The 25,641-nt window shown below is 52.6% G+C and overlaps 2 protein-coding genes across 9 annotated transcripts; one reads left to right on the top strand and one right to left on the bottom strand.

The window, feature by feature from the left end:
* Positions 1–44: 44 nt before the first annotated feature.
* Positions 45–15,481, bottom strand: TEAD2 (TEA domain transcription factor 2). Of its 6 annotated transcripts, XR_006211785.1 has the most exons (14): positions 14,061–14,204; positions 13,531–13,768; positions 13,085–13,149; positions 12,585–12,647; positions 11,344–11,355; positions 11,012–11,119; positions 10,868–10,926; positions 7,633–7,697; positions 6,451–6,599; positions 3,712–3,885; positions 1,945–2,106; positions 1,111–1,263; positions 295–671; positions 45–186 (listed from the first exon to the last, which is right to left on the bottom strand). XR_006211785.1 is itself a non-coding variant. In XM_042968855.1 (13 exons), the coding sequence occupies exons 2-13, from the start codon at positions 13,760–13,762 to the stop codon at positions 558–560; spliced, it is 1,356 nt and encodes a 451-aa protein (XP_042824789.1). In that variant the 5' UTR covers positions 13,763–13,768; positions 15,450–15,481; the 3' UTR covers positions 45–557. The 6 variants fall into 6 exon arrangements, 5 of the variants coding, with proteins under 5 accessions (XP_042824789.1, XP_042824790.1, XP_042824788.1 ...); XM_042968855.1 differs by lacking the exon at positions 14,061–14,204 and adding an exon at positions 15,450–15,481 and having other exon boundaries at positions 45–671; XM_042968856.1 differs by lacking the exon at positions 14,061–14,204 and adding an exon at positions 15,410–15,476 and having other exon boundaries at positions 45–671.
* Positions 15,482–15,554: 73 nt separating this feature from the next.
* On the top strand, positions 15,555–20,445 carry DKKL1 (dickkopf like acrosomal protein 1). Of its 3 annotated transcripts, none has more exons than XM_015539189.2 (5): positions 15,555–15,635; positions 16,871–17,042; positions 17,596–17,736; positions 17,859–17,951; positions 20,040–20,445. In XM_015539189.2, the coding sequence occupies exons 2-5, from the start codon at positions 16,890–16,892 to the stop codon at positions 20,349–20,351; spliced, it is 699 nt and encodes a 232-aa protein (XP_015394675.2). In that variant the 5' UTR covers positions 15,555–15,635; positions 16,871–16,889; the 3' UTR covers positions 20,352–20,445. The 3 variants fall into 3 exon arrangements, with proteins under 3 accessions (XP_015394675.2, XP_042826049.1, XP_007074224.2); XM_042970115.1 differs by lacking the exon at positions 15,555–15,635 and adding an exon at positions 16,389–16,471; XM_007074162.3 differs by lacking the exon at positions 15,555–15,635 and adding an exon at positions 16,478–16,612.
* Positions 20,446–25,641: the final 5,196 nt, after the last annotated feature.

Here is a 25,641-nt window from a genome sequence, read left to right as displayed (position 1 = left end):
GAAAAAGTCACAACCCTAATACCCACTTATAAATATCTCTTGTTATATTAAAAAAAATATTTCCAGGGCCCACCTGGCTCTGCTCCGGCACAGAAAGGGTTAACCTTCAATATTCGATCTTGATCTTAAGGTCACAGGGTGAGGGTGGTAAGGAGAGGCAGGTTGGGAAAGGGAGACGGGGGTGTGCTGAAAGACAGAGGGACAAACCATATCAAAGCCCCCCCCCCCCCCAAAACATCCAGAACCAAGTTGGGGGAGGGCACCTGTTAAGAGACTGAGAAACCAGTGCTATACCTCAGGGTTGTCTCACTCCTGTCCCCAGTCCCCATGCTCTGGAGCGATCTGTCCTTTCAGACACCACTGTGAAGTCCCAATATCAGCATCCAACCTTCCAGCTTTTGCCACCCAGCTTTGTAAGGTCCCCTCTAACAGGGATCAGCGCCCCCTCCCCAAATAAGCATGAAGAAAGCTGGGGGTCCTTCCTGGAAGGAGGGTATTCCGGGCACGAGCCACTTTTGGAGGGTATTCCGGGCATGAGCCACTTTTGGGGTCCCCTTTCAGTCCCTGACCAGACGGTAAATGTGGTGCTGGGCCCCCCGCTCGCTGGTGGAGACCTCAAAGACGTAGGCGGTGCAGAGCAGCAGCTCCTGGGTGTCTCGGTTTGTTACCACCTGCCAAGGAGGCCAAGAGAAAGGGTTTATGCAAAAAACAAAAACAAAACAAAGAGGGAGAGTGGGGACCCCTGTGCCCTCCCCAAGGTGCCATGGGATACCCAGGGAAGAGGTCCCCACCTTATCACATTCCCTAGGGAGTAGGGAGAAGGGATGCCTGACATGTCAGTTTCTTCATTCGATTGTTGGCAGTGAGGGGACTCACATGAGATGGCATATCAGAGGTAAAGGAGTCCCACCGGATCATGTTCCCTGAGCTAAGGTTAAGTTCCCTATGGAGGAGGTCCCTTAACCTGAGGATCCACCACGGGATGTCCTCGAGGTCAGTTTCTCCCATGAGGAGGGATCCCCCTGTGTCAGGGTCCCCAGGCTGAGGGTCTGTCGTGGGCACTCCCCACCACATCAGCGCCCCGGCTCCGGCCCAGCCCCAGTGCGTCACCTGGAGGATGGTGAAGTTCTCCAGGACGCTGTTCATCATATAGCGCTCGGGCAGCTGCCGAAGTTTGTGCAAGAAATTCACCAGGTACTCACACATGGGTGAGCGCAGCAGGCGGTACACAAACCTCCCGTCCTCCAGCTGGGCACGCTCCGTCTGAACCAGGATGGGGGCGCAGAGTAGGGAGGACGGTGACTGAGAGACACAGAGGTCACCCCAGGAACTGAGCCCCACTCTGTGCCCCTCCGATGCCATGCCCGCTCCCCACCGCGGTCATTTTCCCATTGCTCCATCCGTGGTGACCCGAGATGGGACCCGAACCCTCAGGTATCCAACTTGGGATCACTGAGCCTGCAAACCAGGGACCCCTCCAGCCGCTCAAAACTGTGCTCTGAAGCCTCAATGACCTCTGAACTGCACTAACCTCCAGGCCCTCAGATACCCTCACATCCTCCAAAGACCTGTCCACCAGGTCTCCGGACTCTATATGACCTCTGAGTTCAAGACCCCTCAGGTCCTCAGCAATCCCTAAGTGTGGCCCCTGAGCCTCCTTGCCCTGCAGATTCCTCCATATCCCTAAGAACCTTCTGAATCTTAGCAACTATAAATCTCTGTACCACATGTAACCTTTGAGCCTTCAAAGTAACCCCTACATGCAACTTTGGATTTCAGTATTAGCTCCCAGCCCGTGCATTAAGTCCCCAAAGAGGATAAAACACTCCCCCACCCCCACCCCCACCCCACCACACAGACACTCAAGTGCGTGAGCTATTGCACCCCCAAAGTGCCAGGCGGCTGGGTGCTCACCCGCCCGGAATTCTATCCCTCCAGCCTCACCTCCACCTTCTCCACCACCTGCTTGCCAAAGGAGCAGACCTTGGAGGAACAGGTGAGGGTCATGTGCTCCAGGCTCTCGTACTGGCTGCTCACTCCATAGAAACCACCACTGCTGCCGCCGGCCCCTACCTCTTCGCCACTAGGGCCCCAGTTCAGGTCCGCCTGGGGGATGGGGAGGGAGGCACAGGTGAGTTGGAGAGGAAGTTCCCTGTAAATGGTGGGGACGCCTCTAAAGTGGGAACTCTGCCCCGTGGCCTGGTTGCCCCCCATAGCCCTGCATTTGCCCACCTCTCTTCCTTAGCATTCAAGGTCCCTGCTTCTCCATGAGCCTGTTTCTGGAACACACCCACCCTTTCATCAGTATGGGAGAAGTCTGGCTTCCTAAAATGGTCCAATAACTCTCTCTCCAGTAACTCCACCCCCAACAAAGGAGCCCTGGAATTCAACTTTCTTCTCTTGGAGCCCCCAACTCAAGAGGTTAGCCCCTTCCAAACCTCTGGTTACTATGGAGCCAGCTACTCCCTAGCAACCAGAGACTCCCTCACAGAGGGAGTTACTTCGTGGCCCTGGGTGCTAAGGCAAGTGGCTACTCCCTAGCAAAGGGGCCTGGGGAAGCCAGACTCCTTTCCAGAACACTCTCCCAGGCCCTTTCAGCCAATCCTCAGCTAAGGCGGCAGACAGTCCATTAATTAGGCCAAGTAGGGCCCAACGAAGCCTAAAACCTCATCACACCAGTGGCCTGAGTTCCTTGGGCACCTTTTTGGGAAGCACACCTCTTCCTCTTCCTAACCTCAGCTGCTGACCTGACCAGGTCACTCTCTGAGGTGGTTTAGTCCTCTCCTCAGGGCCCTGACTCCATCCATCACCCTGACAATGGCTATTCCCAGCCTTCCCAGCTGCACCCCTGCAACCCCTGCTGGGCTTCCTAGGGATCGTTCTCCTGATCTGGGACCTGATAAGGCCTGTCTCAAGTCCTAACACATCTAAGACCTCGGCAGCACATCCCCAGAGCCGCCTTGGGCCACTACACACTAGAACACTTTATAATCATGCAAAGCTCATGAACTTCAAGCCCTCGGCAGGCTTCCTTCTAGGAGACTAGATCATGCCACAGCTCTGGTTAACAAGAGTTAACACCCCCTGAACATCCACGATGTTTATTGGGCCCCTATAACATCAGCCATTAGAGTGAACACCAAACCAGGTGGGCCTAAGAAAGACCCAAGATGGACCCTCTTATTCATGATTACATACATAGCACTTGGCATAGGGCCTATATATAGTAAGTGCTCAATAAATGACTGTTAAATAAATAAATGCCTTCACAAAGCCCCTTCCAGTTCCATCAGTCACTTCCTCAAGACCATTCTCTAACAACAGGGTCTGCTAGGGTCTGTCCTCTGTTTAGAGACCAAATTCCATGACTCTTATTTGCTAAGGGACGGGAACCATTCCTTAGCAACAAGGCTTCACGTGGTCAGGTGGGGTGCAGGGAAGTCTGGAAGGTTGCAAGCCAATCCCTAAGTCCACATCAGTCACACCACTGGTTGTGGCAAAGTCTAGTGGGACCCGGGGAGGTCCAAGTCCTCTCCCTACGCCTGCACGGGTCCTATCCATTCCTGGCCTGGGGATAAAATTCCTCTGTGTTCCTTGTTACAAGGGGGCTGACACTGTGAGCCATGAGGACTGGTAAGGCCTGAGCTTGTCTCCCTCAGAGCCAGAGGCCACGTGATTTGTGAGCGCTTTTCTTTTGGTGGCAGAACTCACCCAGAACTTGACCAAGAAGAAGGCGTGAGGGGGCCCGCGATCGTACAGCTCCCGCAGGCCACCCTTTTTCTCAGGGAATTTGTCATAGATCTGCCGGACGTCCACACTCTCGAGGGGGGGCGCTCCAGGGCTGGGGCAGTGCTGGCTGATGTGTACAAACAGGTGCCTCTGGTACTGAGAAGGGTCGGCCATGAATGAGGAGTGACAGATGCTCACTTGCTCAAGCCCATCCCATACTGTACCCCCAGCAACCCACTAGCTGTTTCACACCGTCCACCCAGATGCTGGGCCTGACTCCCCAGAACTGTCACCATTCCCTTCTGCCCCCCAATATTTCAGTCCCCAAGCCCTGTCCCCTGCTCTCCATCCCCACTGCCCTGTCCTCTCCCACTCTCACCCCAGCCTCCTCCCTGGCCTCCCAGCCTCCGATCTCTACTCTCCAGGTCATCCCTTACAGACTCCCAGAGCCCTGGACCTCCCCTGCTCACAACCCTTCCGTGGCTCCCCAGAGCACCCAGGACAAAGCCCACACCGCCCAACCTGGCGGCTCTCACAAATAGATGCTCACAAATGTTCAGTCAATGGATGGAAAGATGGATGCATGGATGGATAGAATCCACACAGCCCAGATCAAGACTCCCCATCTCTCCATTCTTATCACTTCTTATCCGTATTCTGAAATTCTCCTACCTTCCCCCATCTTCTCTTTCAATACAAGTCCTCCCTCCATCTTCTAAGGCCCAAGCCTATGCAAATCTACCTCTTCCTGAAAGCCTCGCTTGAGCAATCAGATGGGACCTCTCTTTTCTATGGTTCCCCATCACACTCAGGAGAAAGTCTGGGTCCCTTAGCTTGGCAATGCCAGGTCCTCCAGAACCAGCACCTGCCCACCTATCGGCAGCCTCACCAGCCCCCACCATATTCAATTATTTGTTTTCCTGCGAACTTCATGCTCTTTCTGGAACATAAAGTTCTGCACGTGGTATACTCCCATGTAATCCTCAAAGCCCAACTGAACTGTTGTCATCTCAAGGAAGCCTTCACTAACTTCCCAGGCAGAATGACTCCTTTGTACACCCACAAAGACTTGAGCCTCCCCTATCCCAGCACATATTCAATATTCAACAGACATCTCCTGAGAGACCTACTGTGTGGGCACACTATTCTGGCCCCTAGAGCTACCAGGCAAAATTTCTGGCCTCATGGAGTCCGCTGGCAAAGACGGAAAATTTTAGGGGTCCCTGGCTGGCTCAGTCGGTAGAGCATGTGACTCTTGGGGTTATAAGTTTGAGCCTCACGTTGGGTGTAGAGATTACTTCAAAATAAACTCTTTAAAAAAACAGCTTAAGAGAAAGAAAGAAAAATTTAAAACTCGACCCACAGATAATATAAATCTCAGAGAGTGACAACTTCTTTGAAAAAAATTCCCAAAAATCACAGTAAGAGGGTCAAGAGTGATGGCAGCTGGTATTTTCCATGAAGTGGTCTGGGAAAGCCAATCTGAGAAGACAAGCAAAGGCCTGAGTGAATGGAGGGAGAATGTGGGAACTATCTGAGGAAAACATATTCCAGGTGGCAAGAATAGCAGATGCAAAGGTCCTGAGGCAGGAGTGGGCCCGGTGTGTTTGAGAAAGAGCATGGAAGCCAGTGTGGCTAGAGCAGAGTGGGCAAGGGTATGAGGGCAGGAGGCGAGGACAGAGCAGGAATGGGGGTCAGATTGTGCACAGCCCTGTGGGCAACTGAGAGGACTTTAGCCTTTGCTCCAAGTGAGATGGGAGGGTTTCAACCTGATCTAACTTGGGTTTTAGAGGACCACCATACCCAGCAATTGGTGTTTATTTGGCTGTAGCAGAGACTACTATGTGTTCACAAACCCCTGTTCCTTTTCACACTGCAAAACTACACTTCCCAGACTCCTTTGCAGTTAGGTGTGGCCGCATGACTAAATTCTGGCCAATGGGATGCGAGCAGAACCTGCTAGTTGCCACTTCCAAACCAGATCCATAAAACCTCCTGCACAATTCTTGAGTCTCTCCCTTCCACCATCTGCTGGCCAGATGCAGGGAATCCAGCAGCAGATTCTGAAGCCCTAGAAAATGTCAGAACCACAAAATGGAAGGAGCCTGGAATTTCCCGAAATCGCTGTGTGGAAGCCTCCTACTGGACACCTACATGGAAATGTTACAGGAGAGAGAAACTTCTAGGATGTTCATTCCCTGAAGGTTTAGGGTTATTTCTTCTAACAGTCAGCCCACCCTGACTAATATGGCATCTGTCTCCATCCTAGGCCAGGAAAAGCTCAGGCCTAGAAACAAGACCTGCCTTTCCAGGTTCCCAGGGTCCCCCACAAAGCCTGGCACACAGTAGGCACTCAAAAATGTTTCCCGAGTGAACACGCAACGGCCTGGGGAGTTTCTCTGAGCAACCTAACCATGACCCCATGACCATCCAGTCCCTCCACGCTAGTGGTTCTCAAAGTGTGGTCTCCAGACCAGCAGCATCAACAAATGTCTGGGAGAGGGTTAGAAATGCAAATTCTCAAGCCCCACACCAGACTCTACCGCATCAGAATTTGAAGGTGGAGCCCAGCAGTCTGTGTTTCCACAAGCCCTCCATGTTATTCTGATACCTGCTAAAGTTTGAGAACCACCGCGTTATGCTTTCCCTCCCTATAACTCTCTGCATTCCGACCCCCACCCCCCCACCCCCCGCCAGCGACTATTCTAAAATTGCACTCACAGAGTCGACTGCATCCGGCGGTTCCACAAAGGCTGAGAACTCTACCAGCTGCAATCGGGCAGTGCCCAGGGCCCGAGCCTGCCAGGCTGGGGGTGACGGGGCAGGTGGGGGCAGGGCAGGGGGCGAGAGGGCTTGGGGGGGCTCGTACCCTAGAGAAAGAGAAAACAAAAGCACAACAAAAATTGCTAACATGTATTAAATACATCAAGCATTCTTCTCTCTTGCCTGCCTCCGCTTAGAAGCTAAAAAAGCTACATACTCACTTTCCCAGCCTCCCTTGCAACTAGAGATGGCCATGTGACACAGTCCTGGCCAATGAGACGTTAGGGGAAATCTGCTGAGGGGCTTCTGAGAAGGAGTTTCTTCCTGAATGAAAAAGACAGAACTTGGGGAGGAGAAAGCTTTTGGCCCTGGTCAAGTGCCGCTTGAGACATGATGCCTGGAATCACAACAGCCATCTTGGGACAATAAGAGGCCAAAGGACCTCTAGAGATGCCAGGTCTGATATTGCTGAGCTGCTGAGCCAGCACAGGAGCACCCCACCTCCAGACTCCTTGTTAGGTGAAATCATTAAAGCCTTTATTACTTAAGGCACTATTAACTTGGGCATTCTGTTACTTGCAGCCAAAAGCATTTCGAATTGATGAATCTGTGGAACCTGAGAGTTCTCTTTCACCAGTGTGAGTTCTTAGGACCAAAGCCTCATGGACTTCCAGAAGCCGTCTTTCTTGCCAGGTGGGCAGAGCCTGCCTGGCAATGAAGCCACCACACACCACAGGGGAAAGCAGAACCAAGCAAATCTGACACTACCACTTGAGCCCCTGGATCCAGCCATGCCTGAAGCCACAACTCCTGAAATATCAGTTACCTAGGCCAACAAACTCTTTTTTTTTTTCTTTTTCTTTGTGTCATCGAGCTTGATTTGAGTGTCTGCCACTTGCAGCTGGAAGAATCTTGACTAATACACCTCCTCAACGTCCTTTAGGTAGCAAGTGGCAGAACACAAACCCAGCGTCTCCGGATTCAGAGGCCACGATATTAACCACTACAAATTCTATCACTCAGCTTTCCTCAGACCTGGACCTATACAGAAATGCGTTTCCTGATTAATGGAAGGGGAAGGAAAGGCAGCCGGGATTGAGGAGAGCGGGGAGACAAGGAAGGTGGAGAGCAGACTCTTACCTGGGAGGTCAGTAGATGGGGGGGTCAGTGACAACGAGAACGGCGTCTGTGAGAATGGCTTCACACTGAGGGAGAAAGGAAGCTGGGGGTCAGCAAGGTAGAAATATGGTAACTATACAGGCTAATGTTTACTCGGGGACACCAAAAGCCAGACCCTATAGTAGCATGTTATGGGCAAGAGTTCACTGAATCGGGGCCCCTGGGTGGCTCGGTCGGTTAAGCCTCTGACTTCAGCTCCGGCCATGATCTCGCGGCCCGTGGATTCGAGCCCCACATCAGGCTCTCTTCTGTCAGCTCAGAGCCCACTTCAGATCCTCTGCCTCCCTCTCTCTGCCCCTCCCCAGCTCACTCAAGCTCTCTCTCTCTCTCTCTCAAAAACAAACAAACATTAAAAAAAAAAAGAGAGAGAGAGAGAGTTCACTGAATCCTCACAGCCCCCGAGAGCCTGGAGTCTGCCTCAGATTCTGTGTCTCCCTCTCTCATGCCCCTTCCCCACTCTCGCTCTCTCTCTCGCTCTCAAAAATAAACACACATGAAGAAATGGGAAATGTGGAGAAAGAGGAGGGTGAGGGTCAGGAGGGTAGGAGAAAACGACCAACGGTCAGGAGATGGGACGTTAGTCCAAAGTCTGGGGTGAGGAAGCCGCGCCACAAAATCTAAAGGAGTGCTGTCCGATAGAACTTTCCACAATGACGGACATGCTCTACATCTGCCCTGTCCAATATGGTAGCTCCCAGGCACACGTTGCTGCTGAGCACATGACTCATGACTACTGAGCACGAATGTGGCTAGAGTGCCTGAGGGACTGACTTTTTTCATTTAATTTAACTTTAATTAACTGAAGATTCAATAACAGGCTGTGGCTAGTGACTGTAGTATCTGACAGAACAGCTCTAGAAACCTATTACCTGTGGGTAGCTGAGAAGATGATGGTGAGGTTGAAAGGTCAGAGGTCATGGAGACTACACTTGGGGTCAAAGGTCAGTAAGAGGTCACGAGTCAAAAAGACTAGCAGCACCTGGCGGGCTCAGTCAGCAGAGCATACAATTCTTGATCTCGGGGTTGTGGGTTCGAGCCCCACATTGGGTGTAGAGATCACTTAAAAATAAAATCTTGAAAAAATAATAAAAATAGGGACTCAGTCGGCTAAGCGTCTGACTCTTGATTTCAACTCAGATTGTAATCTCACAGCCGTGAAATCGAGCCCCGCATCCAGCTCTCCACTGACAACTTGAGATTCTCTCCCTCTCTCTCTCTGCCCCTCCCCCACTCGCTCTCAAGTACACACACTCTCTCAAAAACAAATACATAAACACTTAAAAAAAAATAAAAATTATTAAATTTTTTTTAAAAGTCCAGGGGCACCTGGGTGGCTCAGTAGGTTGAGTGTCTGACTTCAGGTCATGATCTCACGGTTCATGAGTTCAAGCCCGGCGTCAGGCTCTGTGCTGACAGCTCAGAGCCTGGAGCCTGCTTCGGATTCTGTGTCTCCCTCGCTCTCTGCCCCTCCCCCGCCCACCGCTGTCTCTCTCTCCTGTCTCTCTCTCTCTCTCTCTCTCAAAAATAAACATTTAAAAAAAATTTTTTTAATAAATAAATAATTTAAAAAGTCAAAAGACCAGAATCAGAAAGACACAAACTCCAGGGACCTTCAGATCTCGACTCCCAGGGCCCTTGGCCCAGTACTCATCATCCCAATTCTAAAATCTCAACCCTAGTACCCTACCCACTGACTTCATCTCTTGTCATCAGGGCTGCTGGCCACACGCCACCCCTTCAGAGTGGCCCTTCTTGACACCTGTCTAAATAGAGCACATACACCCTGCTTTACTTCCTGCACTTATTCCTTTCGCATGAATGCTTATTTATGAGTTTACTGTCGGTCTCCTCCCCTCTCCAAACACGTCAGCTCCATGAAGGCAGGGATTCTGTCTCACTTATGTAATGCTGCGTCCCAATCTAAACGGAGGACCAGGCACTTAACAGGTGCTCAATAAACATCGGACTGGCCGGTGGCTTAATACCTTCTCTCATTTCCTGGAACTCACCAGACCTCAGGATCTTGCACATGCTGTTTTCACTGCCTAAAATATTCCCAACCCCCCTTCTTCACCTGGTTAAGTCCTACTCTGCCTGCCTTCAACGTTATCTCCTCAGAGAAACCCCCAGAACTCTCTTCCTCAACCCAGAACCTGTTGCAGTCCTCCGCACCATATCACATACTCTTCGATTCTGTGTTTAGGCAGGTGATGAGTTCGTTAACATTTGTCTCCCCGTTGACTATTAGCTCCCCTAACAGTGGGACCCCAGTGCCGACCCACCCCTCCTTCCAGCTCAGCCTCCTTCCTGCAAACCTGCAGTTCCTTCAGCCAAGGGGACCTGTCCTGATCTTTTCCAGCGTCCCAGCACCCCCCCCCCCCCCAGGGAACTTTCTTCTCTCCGTGGAGCCCAGATGCCACAGCATGGCACTTCACTCGCTCTGGCAACACCCTCAACGCCACTCGTCACTGTCCTGAGGCCACAATGCCCTACCAACACCCAGCTTCGATCCACTGGCTCCTCTCTGGGCTGAAAACTGCACTTCCCATGAGTCTCTGGGGCCTGTTTCTATTCTGCTAGGCTGGAAACACATTCCGTCACCCTTAGGGCTCTCTCAGGGCTAAAATAGACATTCCCATGTACTTTGGGGACCTATTTTCTTCCTTTCGACTCTGAGAGAAGACTCCTGCTCTCCCCTCAGGCCCAAGAACACCTCTGTGGGATGGGAACAAGCCTACCCATGAGCCTCTGGGGTCCAGACAATCTCACTGGGATGCCATTATCCCCGTGGACATCTTCCTGGCCTCACACATTCATCCAGTCCCACACTGAGCTCCTTTCTTCCCCAAACCTGCCCCTGCCCCGGGACACATATCTCCGGACCGTGCCACCAACCCCAGTCACCAGCAAGACCCCAGGCACGGTCCTTTCCTCTGCCCCTTGGCTCCCAGCCCATGAGGCCCCAGCCCCACCCCTCCTCCTGACTCTCTCTGTCCTGTCCCCCTTCGCTGTGCCAGCTCAGGCCTCATCCTATTCTCCAGACCATCACACAGCCTCCTCTCTGGGATTCAAATCCAGATAGCTAGCTGCAGAATCCGTGCTCACAAAGGAGTTGGGAGCTGGAAGGTGGGGTAAGGAAGGTCTGTGTGGAGGAAACAGGCCTGGGGGATGCTGACCCAGAACAGAAAGTACTCACTCTGGAACATTCCAGGGGGACCCAGAGCCCCCTGACCAAAATTGGAAAAGCTCAGAGGCCTGAAAAAGAGACAAAAGAAGGGGGTCAGTCAGTCAGTCCCCTTTTGAAACCGCAGCCCCACCCCTCCCACAATCCCTAAGCCACCTGAGGACCAGCAGGACCCAGTTTGGCCTGCAGGGAAGGTGCTGAGATGAGCTGGGCTGAGGACATGGTGGCCATTGTCTGGAAAGCCTTGTCCTTGGAAACCTGGTCCTGGAGGAGAAGTTGGGGGTCCGCATTAACGGGGAGTCCCAGTCGGCACAGCAGGGGTAGGTCAACGCCAGGGAAGGGCAAGCGAGGGGAGAGGCAGAGTTGGGGAGTCAAGGCGATTGGGGGAGGGCACAAATCCTTCTTCCTACAGCCCTCTGCCCCTCCTGGCCCCCTCAGGAATGTCTGGGGGAAAGGAGCGGAGGGGTAGGATGGGCAGGGGCACTTACCACATTCAATGCCTGCCCGTGGGGGTGGGGGAGGGTGCCAAAGGAGGAAAGAAAACATGACTTAGGAAGTGAGGCCTGAGTTCTCACCTTCCTGCCCTCTCAATCCCTATAGCTCCCCCACCCTGAGCTGAAAAATGGGAGGAAGGGGGAGCAAGGATGAATATGGAACAGGAAGGAGAGAGGGCCAGGCCTTGAGGGGGAAAGGGGCTCCTATACCCAGAATATAAGACAGTACACAGCATGAGGGTTTCTAGGTCAAGAAAGAGCCGGAAGTCAAGGTTTCCGGATATGCAGGCAACAGGAAATGAGCATTTCAGACCCCGAGGGAATAGGCAGCGAACATTCCCTAGCTTGGACAGGATAGAGACAGGACAGCGAGGTCCAGAAAAGACCAGAAGTGAAGATTTTTTTTTTAGACCTGGAGAGAAAGGAGAGGGAGGCTTCTGGGTACAAAAAAAAAGGAACAGGAAGTGGTGGTCCCCAAATCCAAAGGAAGAGGCGCAAACAAAATAAAACAAAACCAAACCCCTCACACCCAGAGGAGGAGAACATGAGGGTCTCAGGCCAAGAGGGAAGCGGAAATCCAGAGAATGAAGAAAAGGGATGTGAATATCTCCAAACAAAGTGAAGATTTCTCGACACGGAAACAATAGGCAGGCCAGCCAGGGACCAAAAAAATGGGAAGATGAACCAGAAAGAGACGAAGAGGAGGTTCTCATAGCACAAGATGGGAAGGGGGGACCATCAGGAGGAGAGGAGAGGGAGGGGGAAGATTGCAGTAGCCAGAGGAGAGGCCTGACACCCTATCCTTCTTGCCTGCCCTCAGCTAAATCTCTGTTCCCCTCTCTCTACGAATCTCTTCCCCACCCAGGACTTCTATCCACCCCCCCTGGCTGGGCCACGAACCCCCCACCCTGGATCTCTACTTCCTCAATCTGTCTACCTCTCTGTGTGACTCTGTCCCCATCTCTGGTTCTCTGTTACCCACTCTGGGTCTCTCTGTCCCCCTTTCTCTGGATTTCTGTTGACCTCTCTCTCTGGGTCTCTGTCTCCCTCTCTCTGAACCTCTGTCCCTCTTTCTCTTTGGGTCTCTTTGGGTCCCCTCTTTCTGATCCTCTGTCCCCCATTCTCTGGGTCTCTGCCCCCTCTCCCTTGGTCTCTGTCCCCCTCTCTCTGGGTTTCTGTCCCCCTCTCTCAGGGTCTCAGTCCCCTTTGCTCTGGGTGTCTGCCTTAGTCTATACCTTGAGCTTGGACTGGATTTCCCTTGATTTCCTTCGAGCCAGAACCTGGATGTGGCTAGAGACCTGCGGGGAGTGACAAAGAAGGGATTCAGGCCACCGCCACTTGCCTCTTGCATGCCCTCTCCCTTCCCACCCTCCGGGTGCCCCCCGGAGCTACCAGAACATGAAAGATCACAAACACACAGAACATGGTAGCTGTCGCAAGTGCTTTGCTGACACAGATGTGTCCACAGAGGCTAGTCTCTTCTCATTAACCCTACTCATCTTCCCCAGACCCAGCAAATCCGGTCTTTGGCTCTTTCGGTCCAGCTCCCTCTCTAACACACTGGGAAGAAATCCATACCAAAATAGGCACAGTACAGCAAACTAACAGAGGTGCCAGCCAAGACAGACAAAAGCACACGAACCAGATCCTTCTGGAACCTGAACCCACCCATGGTAGGATGGCCCCAAGAAGACAAGCCCGCCCCAGAGAGAAGCCCACAAGTCAGTCCTGAGACCTGTTTGCGGGTTCGGGTCTTCCCTGTTCTCAGCTTGATGTAGCGGGCAATCAGTTCATTCCGACCTGAAGAGTCAAAGATGGAACAGAGTTAGACCTTCGCGGGACTTCCCAACAAACAGGACACCAGGGAAGGGGACAGAAGCAATGGCGGCCAGCTGGGACCGCCGTGTGGAAGAGGCGTTACCGCCTCAGGCTTTGGAGCCAGACCCGCCCGGGCTCAAATCCCAGCTTCACCGCCTACTGGTTCTGTGACCTTCGGCAAATCACTGAACCTTTCTGTGCCTCAGTTTCCTCCTTTGTGCAAACAGCGACGCCGGCTCCTGCCTGAGTCCCTGTGAGCATACAATGTGCTTGGACCTTAACGCCATTTAAGGCTCCAGACATGTTGGTCGTGATCTGTATTAATCAGTGGGGGCCAAAGACAAAAGAGAGGGGTGGACTCACCATACATCTTGCCTTCATCAGACAGGATGATTTTCCGCCGGCCACATGGTGGGTAGATCGCCAGGGCCTCCTGGAAGCTCTGCTCGATGTCTGGACTCCACACACCTTCTGCGTCTGGGCCCCCATCTCCCCCAGCCCCCTCGCTGCCGCCGGTGCCCTCCTCACTTCCTTCCTCACTTCCTGTCCAGCCACTGCCATCGTCCAGGGGGGCCCCAGCCCGGGGTTCCCCCATCTGGGCCTGGAGGAACACAGAGCTCAGCAAGGTTCCCCAACCACCCCAGAGAGCCTTCAGGGCTGGGAGGGCTGGGAGTTCAGATTGCTGGGTCTGAGGGAGGCGAGGGCTGGGGGCCTGGATTTCTGGGTCTGAAGGAAGCTGGGAGCCGGGATCCCTACGTCCTGCAGAAAGGGGCTGGATTTCTGGGGAAGCTTAGGGTGAGGGTGAGAGTGTCCTCTGTGTTTCCAGGGGAGCCTGGGTTGTGGCGAAGTCTTGAAGACCCCAGAGTAGGGCCTAGGGCCCATGAGGGCCGAACCTTTGGGTAAGGATTACTGGTTTCAAGAAGACAGGAGTCGGGGTCTAGCTGCAGGGAACCAGGGTGTGGATGAGATCTTCTCAGTCCCATCCCAAGAACAGGTGCTAGGATGTGGACAGCAGCTGCTAGAAAAGAAGGAGGGGCCTAGGCCATAGTAAGATTGGGGGGGGGGGGGTGTCCAGAGAGGGGAACAGAGATCCAGTGAGAGGGACAGAGACCCAGAGAGCATGAGACAGAGTCCCAGAGAGGGGGAAACAGAGATCCAGTGGGGGGGTGGGGGTGGGGGGGAGACACTCAAGAGAGAGAGCAGATAGAGACCCAGAGAAAGAGGAGGGCAGACCCAGAGAGGAGGGGACAGAGACCCAGAGAGAGGCGAGACAGAGACTCAGGGCAGAGACTCAAGCCGAGACCAGGAAAGACCCACAGAACCACAAACTGGGGGGCAGGGGCGCCCTGCCATCAGGAGAGCCAGAACAAAGGGCCCCGGCGTCCCCTCCCCCAGTTTCCCACAACCCCCATCAGGGGAGGGGCTGGCCGGCGAGGGCGCCTCCCCTCTGGCCCCCGGCCCCGCCCCTTCCCTCCCCTCCCCCTGCGCCTTGGGCTCGGATCCAACGCAAGTTCCCAGTGACTTTCCGGAGGCCAGGAACAGGGAAAAACTTTTTCCAATACAGTCAGATCCCGCCTCCCAGGCGGCTCCACGTCTTCCACAGTTTTCCCAGGACCCCAGAGTCCGGGCTCCCATCCCCCTCCTCCCTCGGACCCTGAAGCCCAGGCCGAGACAAAGACCCCAGGCCGAGCCCAGTGGCGCTGAGGCGTTCAGGACCCCCGTAGGCCAAAATCCCAGCCCAGCTCTCCCCCATGTGGCCAGACAAAGGGACGGAGGAGCCGGGTAAGAAAGGTCCCCACTAATTTCCCGCCCCAGGCCCTAAACTTCGGAAGAGGCAAGACTGAAGATCCAGAAAGCACTGTAGCCCGCCCTATGCCACCCCGGGGGCCTCCTTTCTCCATTAGGAGGACCAGGCGCCCGCAAATGACACACGGAAACCAATTCGGTCAGAAACACGCACGGGGTCCTTTCTCACTTCAAAACCACATCGCCGCGTACACTCACACCCCCCCAGACACACCCGCCAAAGTCCCCGGCCCTCACCCACTCCCGAGCGCGCAATCCCAGACTCAGACCCATCACCGGACACCCCAACTCCGACGAAAGTTCCAACACCTCACTAAGGCTCGGTCACAAGCGCAAACTCGGGGCCCCGGGCAAAAAGAGGGCGGCAAGCAATCCTGAGACGGTCCCACAAACACCTCAACTCATAACCCGTAGCTTCCCACCCCAACTCACACACCCCAAAGCTGGATCCCCGACTCCCGCCGGAGCCTTCCTACCTCCCGGCCTGGGGCTGGGGAGCCGCGGGCGGGCGGGGCGCTGCGAGGGAGAAAGTTGCCCGGGAGCTTTGTTTGGGAAAAGTGGGAGGGACCGGAGGGGGGGGGGCGGGCCCGGGCGCCGGACACAGGGAAGAGGGATCCGACGGTGACAGTTCGCAGGAGGATTTTTGCTTTGGCAAAGGAGAGGTGAAGTCTAGCTTGGGCCCGGTGGGAACTTCAGGCTTCAGATGCTTGCATCCCTGGGAGAGGTGACGGATGGGGGGTCCGGACTCCTAGGTCTCGGAGAGGAGGTTGACGGGGGCCAAGAAACCTGGGTGTGAGGGAGGAGGAGTCTGGGGGCCTGGACTTTTGGCTACCACCCTCCAGTGTATTTGTGTGTTGGGGACGTGGAAGTGATAAGAACACAAAAGAATTCAGGGAGCCTGAATTCTGGGCTCCTTGGAAGGTAGAACATAGGACTGGATTTGGGTTTCCAGAGAGGTCGGGGCTTTTCAGCGGAACGGAAGAGGACCCCAGTTCAGCGTCCCTTGCACTGCACTCTGTGGAGGGCAGTAATCGTTTCAAATCTTGGAGAAGATGAGAAAGAACACGGAGAAACTCAGAGATAAATGCAAAACTAAGGAGTGGGTGAACCAGAATGACTGCTCGGTCTCGGGCTTTTCACGCATTTGGCAGCCTAAGAATGGAACTGAGGGGGCTGGCGGCAAGATCTGGGGCACAGACGAATGGCCCAGGTGTGGGGGCATGGCTCTAAGTCAAGGGGCGTGGCCATCTGAGATTGGAGCGGGGCGAGAGGGCCAAAATTTGAGAACACAGGCCACACAGGATCTTGAGGGCCCAGGTCAACCGACAGGGGCGTGGTCTGACGGTGGGGGTGTGGCTAACAAATAGAGTCGTGGCTCTGCCCTTAAGGGCGTGACCACCCAGTAGCAGGCCTGGCTCGCGGGTGAGGTCAGCGGATGGGGGCGTGGCCAGATAGTAGGAGCGAGGCTAAGGCTCGCGGAGCTCATCCAACGCTCCAGGTAATCCCGCCTGGGCTCGAGACCAAAACTATTCGGATTTAACAGTCCGTGGACGGACGGCCGGGGTCTGGGAGTCCGGTGACCGGGCTGTGGTCTAGCATAAAGGCGAGGCCCAAAAGAAGGGGCAGGGCGTGGGAGAAGGTGAGGAATGAGATCTGGGTATGAATGTGGGTGAAGCAAAGGACTGAGAACCGTGTGTAAGGCCAGAAGAGCCGGGCCCGGGAGGAGGGGGAGGGCCCGACGCGATGGAGGGGGTAGGGTGGGTGGACAGGGGAGCGGGGAGATGTGGGGAATTGACTGAGGCTCGGACGGGAAAGGGGTATTGGGTAGAGGGGGTGTGACTGCTAGAGGGCGGGGGCTCGTGGAGGGCGGGGCCTCTGACCCCTACCGCTGCCACAGCCTCCCTGCCCGCCCCACAATGTGGACTCTGGTCCTGCTGCTGCTGCTCCCCTCTGCCTTGGTGCCCCCCTCCGCTGCAGCACCGATCCGCGATGCTGATGCCCAGGAGAGCTCCTCGGGTATTCTGGGCCTCCAGAGCCTAATCCAAGGCTTCACCCGGCTGTTCCTCAAAGTGAGCAATGACGAGGGTTGGGAGCAAGAAGTAAAAAGAAGAGAAGAGGGAAGGGGGGTGGGGAGGATGGAGACTGAGGGATGGAAGGGGTTCGGAGAGAGAGACTGGTAGAATGGAAGACGGGTTGCTGCCAGGCCAAAGGACAGACAGGAAGAGAGGGAATCAAAGGGAAAGAGAGATGAATAGAGAGCGACAGGCAGACTGAGGGATAGGAAGAGAGAGAGGAAATCAAGCAGAGAGGGAGATGGGACAGAGACAAAAGACTGGAGCGACAGAGACTGGAGACTCGGAAGGAGAAGGGGATGGGGCCATAGAGACTGTAGGACCGAGCGGGGAGGGGGGAGCATGAATAGGAAGGTAATGGGACAGAATAGAGACAGGCCAGATGGGGAATGGGGCAGAAGGTGACCCGGTTAGGCCCTAAGGGTCAGAAGACAGAGAGAGAAGGAGATGGGAGGTACATGGGGCAAGGCCTCAACAGCATGCTGGCAGGGCTTCAGATTTACTGGGGAGCCTTGGGGTCCAACAGAACAATGGTTCCCCCCCCACCCAGGATGACTTTCTGCGGGGCATGGACAGATTCTTCTCTGCCCCCATGGACTTCCGGGGCCTCCCCAGGAATTACCACCAAGAAGAGAACCAGGAGCACCGGCTGGGGAACAACACTCTCTCTAGCCACCTCCAGATCGACAAGGTGCCTATGCTGGGAAGTCCCTCCTGGAGTCCTCCCATGATCTCTCATGCTGCAGTATCTGTGGGGGGGAAGGCAGAGGAAGAAAGTGGTTTTGCTCTCACTCTCTCCTCCTGTCCTCACAGGTGACAGACAACAAAACTGGAGAGGTGCTGATCTCCGAGCAGGTGGTGGCGTCCATTGAGCCGGGAGAGGGGAATTTGGAGAGTGACTGGAAGGTTAGGACCTGCCCTGGACAATGTGTCCAAGCTCGAACATTTTCTGTCGTTTGGGAGAAGATGAGTGGATATTCCCACTCTGACCGTTCAGCACTTCTTTTCTCCGGGCCTCAGTTTTGTCATCTGTCAAATGGACAAACCAGCTCTCAGAAATGAGGTTTACAACCCCAGAGTATGTCCCCACTCACATAGCAAGCCCCAGAAAAGTTTGTAAACCCAGAAGGGCTTTTAATTCCAAGTGCTTTTAATCTTCACCCTTGTAAACCTCAAAGGGTGCTTTTATCTAAAGTACTCTGCAAACCTCCAAGTATTTTTTAATCTACCCCAAAGGCCTTGGGAAATCTCACTCTCATAAACTTCAAAATGTGATTTTTCGTTCCAAAGTGCTTTAGGAATCCCTAATGCTTTGCGTCTCTCACCTTTGTAAACTGCTAAGGGCGATTCTAACCACAAAGTGCTTGTGTGTGTGTGTGTGTGTGTGTGTGTGTGTGTGTGTGGTCTCATTCTCACAAACTGTGAAATCACGACCCGAGACGAAATCAAGAGTCTGGCGCTTAATCCACTAAGCCACCCAGGCACCCCATATCACAGTACCATTTGTACACCCAAGAAATTTAACACCGATAATCACACTATTGTCCCTGCATTCGTTTGCTCAGGCTGCCATAATAAAGTACCACTGATTGGGTGGCTTAAACAACAGAAGTTTATTGTTTCCCAGTTCCGGAGGCTACAAGTTCAAGATCAAGGTGTTCATCAGGGTTGGTTCTTTCCGAGGCTGCGAGGAAGAATCTGTTCCATGCCTCTCCTCTAGTTTCCGGGGTGGTCTGCTGAAACTTTTTGGCATTCCTTGAAATGTAGAAAGCATCCCTTCTCTGCCCGTCTTCATTTTCACATGGCCTTCTCCCTGAGTACACTCCCTATGTCCAAAGTTCCCTTTGCATAAGGATACCAGGCATATTAGGTGAGGGCCCATCCTAATGACCTTCGTCTTAACTAATGATATCTGCAATGACCCTGTTTCCAAGTAAGATCACATTCTGAGGTCCTGGGGGTTAGGACTTCAACACACAAATGGAGGTGGGGAAGTGGAGACACAAGTCAACCCATAACAATCTCCTGCAGGACCTCTCAGAAAAATGCAGACTCTGATTCAGTAGGTCTGGACATCTAATTTGCTAAACTGTAGGTCTACCAAACTCCCAATGTTACTGAGGCCGCTGGTCCACTGCCCACGCTTTGAGTAGCAAGGACCAAGCAGACATTCAGTCCATATTCAAATGTCCCCAGTTGACCGAAAGCTGTCCATAAGAACTGATGTGATTTTTGTTTTCATTTAAATCCAAGTTAGTTAACATATAGTGTCATAATGATTTCAGGGATAGAATTTAGTGATTCATCACTTACACACATATAACACCCCGTGCCCATCCCAATGAGTGCCCTCCTTTAGTGCCATCACCCATTTAGCCCATCCCCCACCCCCGATTTGATTTTTGATGCAGGATTCAATCAAGGATCACACGTTGTGGGGCGTGTGGGTGGCTCCGTCATCGGTTAAGCATCTGATTGTTGGTTTCAGCTCAGGTCATGATCTCACGATTCGTGAGTTCAAGCCCTGCATCAGGCTCTGCACTGACGATGTAGAGCCTGCTTGGGATTCTCTCTCCCCCCAACTCTCTGCCCCTACTCTGCGTGCTCTCTCTCTCTCAAAATAAACAAACTTGAAAAAAAAAAAAAAAGATCACACGTTGCAACTGCAGTCATTCTTTAGTAAAACCAAGAGCTTTTAATCCCAAAGTGATTTGTACATTTCCAACTGCTTTCTAAACGTTAAGAGTAGGTTTAATCCTAAAATGCTTTCGAAACCTCTAAAATGTGCTTTCAATCCCAGAGTAGTCTATAAATCTCAGTATTTTTAACGCAAAAGCACTTGTAAACCCAGTGCTTTTGTAAAGCACAAAATGAGCTTTAAACTCCCAAAGCGCCCTGGAGGTGGGCAAAATGGGTTGAATGTGCCAGCTGGGAACTCAGCATCCTGGGGTTGTCATTTGGAGTTTAATAGGTCTCCTTGTTCCTCCTCCCCAGGTGCCCAAGATAGAGGAGAAGGAGGCCCTGGTGCCTGTCCCTAAAGCCATCGACACCTTCCGCCCCGAACCCCATCCCCGAGTTGCCTTCTGGATCATGAAGCTGCCACGCAGGAGATCCCACCAGGATGTTCAGGAGGGCGGCCGCTGGCTCAGCGAGAAGCGACACCGCTTGCAGGCCATCCGGGACGGGCTCCGCGAGGGGACCCACGAGGACAGCCTCAGAGAGGGGACCCAGGGATCCTCCCACTCAAAGCTGCCCGCCCGCAAGACCCACTTCCTGTACATCCTCAGGCCCTCCCAGCAGCTATAGGGGTGGGGAGGGAGCTGGAGAACACCTTCATGTACCCCCCCCCACCAGACCCCACCCCAAGCTCCATATGGAAATAAAGTTCTTACATCTAGCAGCACTTTCTCCTTTCAGGATCTGTCCCCAGGCCTCAGCCGACTGGGTCATGGCAAGCCCCCTCCCCCCAATCCTAGCCTGGAAAGTGACAGCCGGCTGTGCCACAGGCTCTCGCCAAGGTCGCTGGGCTCAGTTTTCTCACTCCCCGGCGTTGTCTGTCTGCTCACTGAGCAGCTCTGTCCCCTCCATCCCCATCCATCATCCCCTCAGTCGCTGACCTTGTCACCTGTCTGCCCTGCCTGCCCTCCTGTTCCCAACAGGGGAGGATTGTTGCACAATCGAGTCTTGGGGTTGTCCCAAGGACCCTGCTTCCTCACTGGTTGTGACCTGGGGCCACCCATCCTCAGCTCCTAGAAGCCTCTCTCCGGTCCTTGTGTGTGTACCCTACACCTCAGATCCAGAATCTTTCGGACTCTCCCTTCTGCCCCATCTTCCTTCTGCCTTCTCCTCCTCTTCCAGCGGGAGACAGTTCTCTCTGCCTTTACGGGCTCACAGGATTGGATCGGGCCCACCAGGACAGCACACTTCCCAGGATCCAGGAAGTGGAGAAGATGGCCATCTTTGGGGACTAGGATTCTCCTACCACAGGTCCGGATCCTGTCACCTCCAGCCCCCTCTCTGTTAACATCCACACCTGCCCGTTTTCACGCTCTCGTTTTGATCTTTTCATTCCCTGACTCTCGACTTACATGCTGACTTCATCTTCGACTTGCTCTGTTTGTCTCTCCCTTTGTCCCTCTGCCTGTCCGTCTGTGCCAACACCTCAGACTCCATCTCTGCCGGCCAGACCTGATGCCTCAGCCAAACCTGGAAGTTCACAGACCCTGTCCATTTTGCCCCAACATCTATTCCCTCCAAGAACCCTCCCTCAAGACCTCTCCCTCATCTAGAAGGCACATCAGGGTCTTCCTGGAGCTGAGTCCTGCAAGGGATGCGGACATGAGGAACTTTCTCCCTTGAAGCCCAGGCTCAGAGTCAGATCACCCCACAGAAAGACCCAGCACATTCAGGAGCCTAGAAACACATGGGCATAAATAAAAGTGAACTTTCTTTTGAAAATTGAGAGGTTTCCTTAAAGATTTTTAGTTTGTTTTTTTTTTAATTTTTTTTTTCAACTTTTTTTTTTTATTTATTTTTGGGACAGAGAGAGACAGAGCATGAACGGGGGAGGGACAGAGAGAGAGGGAGACACAGAATCGGAAACAGGCTCCAGGCTCCGAGCCATCAGCCCAGAGCCTGACGCGGGGCTCGAACTCACGGACCGCGAGATCGTGACCTGGCTGAAGTCGGACGCTTAACCGACTGCGCCACCCAGGCGCCCCAAAGATTTTTAGTTTTTTATGTTTATTTGTTTTAAGTATATTTTTGAGAGAGAGACCGAGTGGGATATGGGCAGAGAGAGAGGGGGAGGGAAAACCCCCAACAGGTTTTGTGAGATTGTGACCTGAGCCGAAACCAAGAGTCGGATGCTTAACCAGCTGAGCCACCCAGCACCCCCACCCCATGTTTATTTTTGAGACAGAGAGCACACATGCACACAAGCAGGGGAGGGCAGAGAGGGGGACAGAAGATCCAAGCAGGCTCTGTGCTGACAGCACAGAGCCCCACACAGGGCTTGAACTCACAAACCAAGAGATCATGGCCTGAGCTGCAGTCGGATGCTTAACCAACTGAGCCACCCAGGTTCCATTCATTTATTTTTAATAATCTCTACACCCAGTGTGGGGCTCCAACTCACAATGCTGAGATCAAGAGTTTCATATTCTATGGGGCGCCTGGGTGGCTCAGTAGGTTAAGTGTCCGACTTCAGCTCAGGTCGTGCTCTCATGGTTCGTAAATTCAAACCCCACATTAGTCTCTCTGCTGTCAGCGCTGAGCCTGCTTCAGATCCTCTGTCCCCCTCTCTCTGCCCCACCCCCATGCTCTCTCTTTCAAAAATAAACTTAAAAAGAGTTGCATACTCACTCTACTGACTGAGCCAGGTAGGCACGCTCCTGAAAATTTAAATTTTTGATTATTCCAAAAAAAAAAAAAAAAAAGCATCAATATGGATGGAGTGGCTGGTGGTCAACTCTCACCAAAATTCAGCTCTAAAAGCTGAATGCAATGAAATAAAAACAACTGATGGAGGCATCAGAGAGCCACCAACACAGCCAGAAGTTAAAGAATCAAGGTCTCAGGGGCACCCGGGTGGCTCAGTAGGTCAAGTGGCCTACTCTTGATTTCCGCTCAGGTCATGATCTCGCACTTGGTGAGTTGGAGCCCCCAGTCGATCGATCGGGCCCTGCTTGGATCCTCTGTCTCCCTCTCTCTGCCCCTCCCACCACCTCGCAAAAAATAAATGTAAAAAAAAAAGAAAGAAAGAAAGAATCACGATCTCCGAGAGAAATGTGATGAGATGAGCCTGACAGTCTGCACGCGGTATCCCCTTCAGGCATTTGCCACCCCCTAGGTTGTGACCATGCTGGGAGAACACCAAGAAATGAAGTTGCAATGAAGCTGGGGCGCCTGGCCGGCTCAGTCAGAAGAGCGAGCTTGTCACTCATGATCTCAGGGTGGTGAGTTCGAGCTCCACGTTGGGTGTAGAGATGGCTTAAAAATAAATAAATACAGAAATACATAAGTAAACAAACTCAAAAAAAGAGAAAACGAAAGAAATCAAGCAGAAACCAAGAATTCAAGGAGAAAGTTGCTTCCAAAGCACTAAAGAGCCAAGAAGAGACATCGGCAGCCTCGTAGTAATAGGGAAACAAGGATGGGAATTGAGGACCTGCTAAGGAGAAGGGACCTAGTAAACACCTCCAGCCTTCCTAGGAGAGACAGGAGAGCCCGCATGCCAGCAGGAACGGCAAACCGAAAACACGTCCGCCTCATCTGGATCCCGGTGATCTATCCATACGTACTCTGTCTGCACGATAGAAGGAAATCAAATCCTTTCTAAAGGAAGACAATGCGAGCCAAAGAGTACAATTTTTACAATATTCACATTTTAATTTAAGAATTAACTAGTTTGGGGGCACGTGGGTAGCTCAGCCAGTTAGGCGTCTGACTCTTGATCTCAGCTCAGGTCTTGATCTCAAGGTCGTGAGTTCAGGCCCTGTGTTGCGCTCCACGCTGGGCGTTGAGCCTACTTAAAAATAATAATAGGGGCGCCTGAGTGGCTCAGTTGGTTGGGCACCTGACTTCTACTCAGGTCATGATCTCACGGTTCCAGCCCCACATTGGGCTCTCTGGTGTCATCTCGGAGTCAGCTCAGAGCTTACTTTGGATCCTCTGTCCCCCTCTCTTTCCGTGCCTCCCCCACTTGGGCTTTCTCTCTTGAAAATAAATAAACATTTTTTAAAAATCAATTACATCCCTGGGGCACCTGGGTGGCTCAGTCGGTTGAGCTTCCGACTTCTGCTCAGGTCATGATCTCACAGTCTGTGAGTTCGAGCCCCGCATCGGGCTCCGTGCTGACAGCTCGGAGCCTGGAGCCTGCTTCAGAGTCTGTGTCTCCCTCTCTCTCTTCTCCTCCCCTGTTCATGCTCTGTCTTTCTCTGTCTCAAAAATAAATAAACGTTAAAAAAAAATTTAAAAAAAAGTGGTTACCTTTGGAAAGGAATGACTAAAAGTAAGCGTGAATAAGGTTTTTGGGTTGCGGGCAATACTCTCATTTTTTAACATATTTATATGGGTGTTTTCATTAATGTATTTACTCTATACAGATTTAACTGAGCTATAACTTAATGTTTAACACTTTATATATGTTACAGCGACACTATAATTTTAAAAAATTTTTTAGGTTTTACAAAATTACCCAGGCCTCTGGGGCGCCTGGGTGGCTCAGTCAGTCGAGTGTCCGACTTCAGCTCAGGTCATGATGCTGTGGTTTGTGAGTTCGAGCCCCGCATGGGGCTCTGTGCTGACAGCGTGGAGCTGGAGCCTGCTTCAGATTCTGTGCCTCCCACTCTCTCTGCCCCTTCCCTGCTCTCTCTCTCTCTCTCTCTCTCTCTCTCAAAATTAAATAAACATTAAGAAAAAATAAAAACAAACAAAATCACCCAGGCTTCAAAAAAGGAAAGAAGGGAGAGAGGGAGGGAGGGAGGAACGTGAAATACTGAAGAAATAAACAGAAAGAAAGAAATTATCCTAATAAAGCTAAGGAGTCCACCACCTGACAGCCTGTGCTAAGAAAACACCTGGGAAACATTCTTAATTGAACTCTCAAGACCCCCCTGAGGTGGATATTATTTATTCCCATTTTAGAGAAGCTGAGGTTCAGAGAGGTGAAGTCACTTGCCAAAGTCACACAGCAGTGGCCCTGGCTTTGTCTGATTCCCTATCTCACACTTGGAATCATTCATTACCTCAAACAGGTTCTTTCCCAGGCCTTATGACAAGTTACCATGTAATAAACATAATAATAGTTAACACGGAACACCGCCTTAAGACCTCAAGGTAACAAAAGAAGCAATTATTACCTCCGTTTCCGGGAGGAAGCCTGAGGCTCAGAGAGAGCCAGCCATTGTGCCAAGATCACAGGTAGGAAGGGATGGAGCCAAAATTCAAACCTGAGAATGTCTGATTCCAGGCCCATAGCCTTGTCATCAACCCAACACTGCCCAGTAGTTAAGAGGCATGGATTCTGTCCACTCATTCACTCATTTATTCAACACTTTTTTTTTTTTTAATCACTCACACTGGGTCAGCCACGTTCTAGCCCCCAAACAGCCTCCTACTGCCTATAGCTCACGTTCCAGTGGGGGTGACACTACACAAATCTGCAATATGTCGGGTCGTGAGATAGGGACTTCTAACAGTGGTTAGTGACATGAGGGCCTAATAGAGGCAGCGTGGCAGGGAAAGTTCGCTCTGAGAAATGAATGATGGTGGGGTGAACCGGAGGATGCAAAAGAATTCCTTTCCTGTGTCTCCGCTAGCAGAAAGGAGGAGCGGATGGGGCATCTTTGTCCCAAATCCCCATTCCTGGGAGCCAAGTTTGGATGTAATTCTCTTCTCTCTAGCCGGAAAGGCTGAGAATACTTTTTCCCACTCCCCCCTATAGGGAATGAATGAAACTGTTTGAGAAAGTCTTTCAGGGATCTGTTAATACATCGTGACCAGAGCCACAAAGGGCGCGGCAGTGGTGAGGCAAGACGGGGTAGGAACATCATTGTGACGGCGATGGGCAGCCTTGCACGGAAGAGAGGGCAAA

The sequence above is a fragment of the Panthera tigris genome, chromosome E2, assembly GCF_018350195.1.
Source record: "Panthera tigris isolate Pti1 chromosome E2, P.tigris_Pti1_mat1.1, whole genome shotgun sequence".
NCBI classification, from domain to species: domain Eukaryota; kingdom Metazoa; phylum Chordata; class Mammalia; order Carnivora; family Felidae; genus Panthera; species Panthera tigris.
This window is presented reverse-complemented; position numbering and strand designations above follow the sequence as displayed.

What these genes read in the sequence shown, in the direction of transcription:
- TEAD2 (XM_042968851.1), bottom strand. Translation starts at nt 14,150, where the DNA reads ATGGGACTGAGAAGATCTCATCCACACCCTGGTTCCCTGCAGCTAGAC. An exon ending in CGCCGGATGCAGTCGACTCT is followed by an intron (nt 3,886 to 6,450) that starts GTGAGTGCAATT and finishes GACCCTTCTCAG; the next exon opens with TACCAGAGGCACCTGTTTGT. An exon ending in AGAACTTCACCATCCTCCAG is followed by an intron (nt 672 to 1,110) that starts GTGACGCACTGG and finishes CCTCCTTGGCAG; the next exon opens with GTGGTAACAAACCGAGACAC.
- DKKL1 (XM_015539189.2), top strand. Translation starts at nt 16,890, where the DNA reads ATGTGGACTCTGGTCCTGCTGCTGCTGCTCCCCTCTGCCTTGGTGCCC. An exon ending in TCACCCGGCTGTTCCTCAAA is followed by an intron (nt 17,043 to 17,595) that starts GTGAGCAATGAC and finishes CCCCCCACCCAG; the next exon opens with GATGACTTTCTGCGGGGCAT. An exon ending in ATTTGGAGAGTGACTGGAAG is followed by an intron (nt 17,952 to 20,039) that starts GTTAGGACCTGC and finishes CCTCCTCCCCAG; the next exon opens with GTGCCCAAGATAGAGGAGAA.